Below are 6,591 nucleotides of genomic sequence, written 5' to 3' on the forward strand. Positions count from 1 at the left end.
GTGAGAGACCAAGAAATCTAATAAATAAAACCAACTGGGGAGGAGAGATGGGCTGCCTCCAGTATAAACCACAGTGCAAAAGATTCACGCAGCAAACATTGGTTAAAGACTACAGCCAGGGAAGCATTGGGATGGCTGCCTTGCTACTCTGATATGAGGGTTTGGGGAGGGGAGAAGGGGAAGGGCTGAACATAAAAAGCAATCTAAAAATGGGTTATTAAAATGCATGGTATGGTGGGAGGAGAAGGAAAGAGATAGAAAAGGCTTGGAAATGGAAGAGAAAAAAGCATCGAAAGGCATAGTTGAGGGGATATAAAAGTTGGGGAGAGCAACAGAAAATCCAGGGATGGGCTGCCCCCCCCCGGCTCCTGCAGAGGTAGCCCCATAGCCAACTTGATCCCCTCACAGCATTTCGGGCGGGGGAGGGGCCTGATTTTAAAACGTGTTCTCCTTCCTGCTTTTCCTAGTCGTTAAAAGAAGCCCAGCGCCACAGAGCCCAACCCCCAGGGATGCCTCTTGCCTGCCCGAAGAAGCAGGGAAGAGAAGGGAAAGGAGCTCACAAACACACACTGCAGGCATTTCTTTCTCTTTTCCCCTGCTCACTGGGAAATCGGAGTGGAACCCCCTCCCTCCCTCTCACACACACATACGAGCTGAAGGGGGGGGGACAATCGATTCTCCCCCTCTTACCCACGATGATGTGCTGGCAGCGGGAGGGAAAAGAGCAGAATGCCATCGCTCTTTTGCCTCTTGAGTCCCCGAGGAGGGGGGGAGGAAGGGGGAGCAGAGGAGGGGGGAGGAGGCCCGCAAAACCCATGGGGGGGCCACGCAGGCTACGGGCCTGCGAGGCCCTTTTCCCTGACAAGTGTCAATAATACATATTAAGAGACAACCTAACCTGGCTTTCATTTGAAATTCCACAATGAGCCATAATTAGACACTTTTGGATTGCATCACCACTTTCACGAGGTGGCTAACTTTCAAAGGCAAATTTAGCAATCCATGCTAAAAGCCAATAAAGGCCCTAGCTCTAACTAACAGTATGAAATAATGAAATAAAGAAATAATTTCTAGTATCCCGCCATTAAGGACGTTCACTGAAGCATATTTTCTGGCCACTGAAGGAAACAAGTTAATTGAACTATGAATTCATTGTGAATGTTTCTGTACCCGCCACCATGTGCAACGTTCCTATTTTAGAGCACCTTCCCATCGTACTTTATTATGTACTTGGTAAGAGTATTGAATTGATACGTAGTGTCTGCACCCTAATCTCACTGCTCTTTTATCTAAAGTCACAGAGCAATTTAAAATGGCTCTTCTTACCCTATAAATACTTATAGTATGCTCTGGAACTCTAGAGTAAAGGATTTTCACGGCAGTCATTTCCTTTCGACAGAACCCATGTGATAGACTACGGGACAAAAGAGATAGCAAGGGGAAGCAGTGATAAAAAAGGAACAGGAGGGAAACAGGGCATGAATAAGCAGGGAGGAGAATTTAATATGGATGCCAGCCTCCAGGTGGGATCTGGGGACCCCCCAGAATTACAGCTCATCTCCAGACTACAGAGACCAATTCCCCTGGAGAAAATGGATGCTTTTGAGGGCCGACTGTATGGCACTGTACCCCACTGAGGTCCCTTTCCTCCTTAGGCTGCATCCTCAAGTGGCCAGGAGCGTCTCATCCTGACAACCCTACTCCCCATCCCCCGGTGGTGGCCGAGGGGACTTGGCAAACCCTAAGGAGAAAGGGTCCTTCAGAATACCTGATTGACCACATTAATTCACATTGTAGCGTGACGTACGTGAGATGTGAAAACCTTGAGGCAGAGGAGCAGATCCCCTGCAAACCTTTTCCATTTTGCAGTCGACAGTTCAGTTGCTTACACAGTTAGAGGAGCCCAGTTCCAGGGCTCTAGTCGGGGGGGAGCTCTCAGGTACGGAGCTCCGGAAGAGAACCTCTAGGGGGCGGGGCGGTCACGTGGTGAAGCCCCGCCCCCTTCTTTACCCCGCCCTCTGCTTCGATCCTCATTCCGTTTGGGAATGAGGATGAAGCAGGAGGGTAAGTAGCCGGGCCTTCTGACACACTTCCGGTGATGTCAGGGGGTGTGGCCTTCTGTCACTTCCGGTGATGTCAGGGGGCGTGGCATATGCAAATAAGTTATGCTAATGAGTTATGCTAATGAGCTCCGGCAGCTCTTTTTCTACAACAAGACCCCTGCCCAGTTCATTAAGAAACCTATGGTAACAGACCCAAACAAATGCATTGCTCGAAATGGGTTGCTTCTTACTTCTGTGGGGAAGCGATCGTCCTCAAAATCACTTTTAATTCTGGCAGGGGTGTCCTTTGAATATGGGCCATTTTTCTTTGAGTTCAAGAGAGGAAAATCTATCAAAAGAAAAAGTACATTAAAACATGATAGCCCCCCAAAACCATTTTTTTCTCTCTGAAAAATCTTGCAAATGTTATTTCGCTGCCCATATTAGCAGCATATGCAAATGGTCACAAAACCACAAATCAAAATGCTGAACAGCCTGACTCTGAGTGCTTCAAAACTCGCCCCCCCATTCAAAAACCAAATTTACAGACAACTTGGTGTTAAAAACAAAGCCCCCAAGCTGAGATGCTTAGAAGGGGAAACAATATAGTCCATAAATAGTATAACGTGCCAAGCTGAAGTACGGAAAGAGTTTTCAAAGTTGAACTAAATACCCGCTCCAGATTAAACTATAGCAATAAATAATTTCAAATATCTAAATCTGGTAAGAGTAAGGAGGGGGGATGGGGGGAGTGACAAGACATGCAGTCTAATCAATCCAGTTTAACCAGCTAAATACCAATGTCAAGCCGGAAAGAAGGACCAAATTACTTGTTACAGGGGCCACTGAGTAGAGCAGCAGTATTGATGGAGGAATCATTTTCTCTGCTTCCTTTCCCCAATCTGGATGACTACCTCCTCAAACTGTTGCTTGCCCCATGGGGGGTGGGGGCTCACACACAGAGGCTCACACATCTCTGCTTGCAGATGGAAATGATATAATTTGTTGGACTAGTGGGGTAAAATAGTAGCTTTCAGGGCTATTTTTGGGCAGGAATACACAGGAACGGCGTTCCGTCTGGCTTCAGAGTTCGCCATGCCCACTACAGCCACCTCTGCAGGGAAGGCCTGGAGAGTGACCCCCCCGGCAACTCTGAGGCGGGCGGCCCAGGGGGGGCTCTGGAAGGATCGGGGAGGCATTTAAATGTGGGGTGCCTGGGCAAGCCAAGGGAAGGGCTTGCCCGGGGTCCTCCCAGTCGTGGGGGGGCCGGGCAAGCCAAGGGAAGGCATGGGGTGTGGCTTAATATGCTAACAAGCTGCACTGTCAGGCGTGGCCTAATATGCTAATGAGTTTCTGATGTTGGGTGTGGCCTATTATGCTAATGTACCTGCTGGGCTTTTTCTACCAAAAAAGCCCTTGTAGCTTTGGAGGAGGTGTGATTTTGATCTGGAAAACTGCACAGGGCAAAGGTTTAAACGTGCCCCCCCACCCCCTCTGTGGTGAACTCAGAATTGTTCCTCCCCCTGAAGCTGCCTGAAAATTAAAACAAAAACATTGGTCGACCTACTCCTAGAGTAGGGCAGAGTAGAGAGTGTGGGAGCACCACAACTTGCAGTCTGGGGAAGGGCAACAGCTTAATGGTAGAATGCCTTTATTGGAAGGAAAATACAGTATAAAAGTCATTTTGTGGGCATCTCAATGCAGTATTATTATAATTTTTTAAAGACCCCCGGAGGGGTTTTTTTTAATATAATACTACATAAACTACAAAGAAAAGAAAAAGGGAAGGGGAACTACAACTAAGGAGAAAGGAAAGTAATCCACACTAAACTAAAAACCCAAGAGTAGGAGATCATTACCCTGTTAGACTACAGTTAGTAATGGAAAAAAAACTGTTAATAAACAATATAATTTGTGAGATCCTGTCTTTCTAAGCTTATGTGTTAGTTTATTACTTGTTATGAGAAGATTTCCAGAGCATCTCCTCTAGCTCTCTTCGTAGGGCAATTTTCAGAGTCCTTCCGCCTTTACATCTATGCTAATTCTCTCTAAAGTCTTGATGGCTTCTTAGACGTTCACTCGAAATTCTGCAACCCTCCTCTGTCTCCAAAGGGATAACACCACCAATCTTAAGCCTCTTCCTTCTTGGTCTCATCCTCAGGGCCCAGTGGCATCTCCAGGCTTCTTGATCTTGAGGTCAGGTTCAAGCTCTTTTCTATCAACCGAATTTAAGACGACACTTTCTAAAAACATCTGCCGGGAAGGAGTTAAGTCCTTGTAAATCTTTTCTGTTTCTCTCATGCTTTCCCTCCTTGTCTCTTTGAAATCGCTGTTAGTCAATGCAGTATTATTGAGGTCTACAAGTTGACCCACAGTTCATTGCCACCTTTGGACTACAATCTTCTCATGGAAGTGGATTTCTCTTAATGCTGAGGAAAGACAGTCTACACGCAAATAACACTGACTGACCAGAATGAATGGAGGCAGGCTGATCATTAGTTATCTGGTTTTCTAACCAAACACTCAGCATTTTCACCGCTCTGTTCTTTCACACCAGCCTCTGCACAATGGAATCCCAGGCCATTCTCTTCCCTGTGTTGACTGAATGGCTGAGCTCTGCTCCTGGTGGCGCCAATTAAGCTCAGCAGGAGAGAAGAGCTGCAGCCATCAATGACCTTTTATTTCAAACATAACAGAGGGAAAGCTTTTGTTCCCCGCAACACAGGAGACAATATTTATTTCAATATGGATTCTCAGATCACATAGCTTAATACTGAATTTGTATTTTTGTCAACAGAAGTAAGTGCTGGAAATATTTATACAGTTTAGGACAAAGCACATTTACCAATATACACATGATTACAGTCCAATGCAGCTAGAAAGCAAGAAAAGTTACTCTAACTGGATGTCTGTGTCCTCAACGAACACAATGCAGCCTGAATCCTTGATTGGGGAGTGGAGCTATTCGCAATTGTACAATCTATATATCTAATTCCCAAGGCGCCCCCTGTGTAAGCAGGGGGTAACTGGCAACTTGAAGCCTGGCGCGACACCAGGGTCTGAAGCTCCCGATTGTCATGCCTGCCCCTGCTGATGTCATGCCTGCCTTTGCTGATGCCCCTGAACAGGCTCCTGAGGACCCTGAACAGGCTCCTGAGGACAGTACTGCAGCAGAAAGGCAAAGACTGGATCCTGTAGCTGAAAGCTATCTAAGTGGTGAGGAGGATAGAGCCTCCCAGGGAACACCTGCAAGGGATCAGTCTCTGCTGCAGCCCAGTAATTCATCATCAGACTCGCCTCCACCTGTAACCAGGCTCAGGAATGTAAGAAGACAACAGCTGAGAGAGCGAAGGCAGAATGCACGCATGCGTGCCAGAAGATCTCTTAGCCCTGATTACTGACAGGATCCTGTCCTCACTCCTGGCTAGCTAATGAGTTGATTAGCTAGCACTGTATATATGCAAGTCTGTTGCCAGCAGTCATTTGTGCTGGCAACGTCGTTTGTTCAGGACCTGAATCCTTGCATCTCTGCTCCAGACCTTGTGGAATTCTTCTCGGCTTGATCCTCGGCTTTTGACCTTTGGCTTTGTTGACCCTGCGTTCATCTCTGACTCCTCTGGTATTGTTGTGATTTATGGACTTGAAACTTTGGTATGTCTGACCCTGCTTTTGGACTGTGATTTAAACCTGCTTGAACCTTGCTACCTGATTTGCCCGGCTTGACCTCGGACTGTTCCTGGACTTTTGCTTGCTTGTGTCACGCCCCCTGGTCCTGCCGTGACAGGCCGGCTGGTGGCTGTAAGCCGCTCAGCCCTTGCCACCGCCCGGGGGGGGGAGGTAGAAAGTTTGGCAGGCCAGCGAGGCTTTGCTGCCACCACCACTGAGGGGGAAGGGGGGAGGAGAAAGCTTGGCGGGCTGGCAAAGCCTCGCTGCTGATGCTGCCGCCACTGCCAGGGGGGAAGGAGGGAGAAAGTTTGGTGGGCTAGGAAAGCCTCGCCACCGCTAGGGGAGGGGGGAAGCTTGGAGGGGCATGGGCCTCACCGTGGGTGCCAGGGACTGGGGGGACAGGAAAGAAGGCTCACCTGTGGCTGCTTCCTTCTCCCATGGAGCTTCTCCCCCCCCCACGAGTATTGCGGGTCCCCCTTCTTGTTCTACACTAACTCTACCATTGGTGTCTTTTGAAACAACCCTTTCCCCTACATTTAATACAGCAGCATGGATGCGCTTCAAATACTTTGTAGATCTGCAAAAGATGGGGATCATGTCTTATGAGTACCCTGAGGTGAAAACTGAACTCTCTCTGCTAAAATTTCTTTTGGTGGAATAAAAAAAAAAGCAACTCAGAGTTATACAGCTAGTAAGTGTTGGAAGACAAGGACTTTTATGCGGTCTTCTACTTCAGCCTTCAGAGTTAGAGTGATAGAGAGGCCTTTCCTTTCCTTTCTGTTTCTCTGAAGATGTTCTTTGAAGTGTAGAATGCTAATCTCAGGGTGAACTGCCTTTCTTCCACTTTTTTTTGCCCCCCCCCCCCCCCCAAGGGGCGTTTTTA

At 47.8% G+C, this 6,591-nt stretch overlaps 1 protein-coding gene across 1 annotated transcript in view; it reads right to left on the bottom strand.

The window, feature by feature from the left end:
* The window catches only part of LOC107117021, a gene marked incomplete at its 5' end in the record, with an annotated part of 18,270 nt that overhangs the window by 2,754 nt on the left and 8,925 nt on the right, over positions 1–6,591 (bottom strand). Inside the window, one exon of the mRNA XM_015419051.1 lies at positions 2,294–2,391. Coding sequence (XP_015274537.1) covers positions 2,294–2,391 — 98 coding nt within the window. The remainder of the gene's footprint in view (positions 1–2,293; positions 2,392–6,591) is intronic.

The sequence above is a fragment of the Gekko japonicus genome, unplaced genomic scaffold (assembly GCF_001447785.1).
Source record: "Gekko japonicus isolate JY-2015 unplaced genomic scaffold, Gekko_japonicus_V1.1 scaffold5672, whole genome shotgun sequence".
Taxonomy (NCBI): domain Eukaryota; kingdom Metazoa; phylum Chordata; class Lepidosauria; order Squamata; family Gekkonidae; genus Gekko; species Gekko japonicus.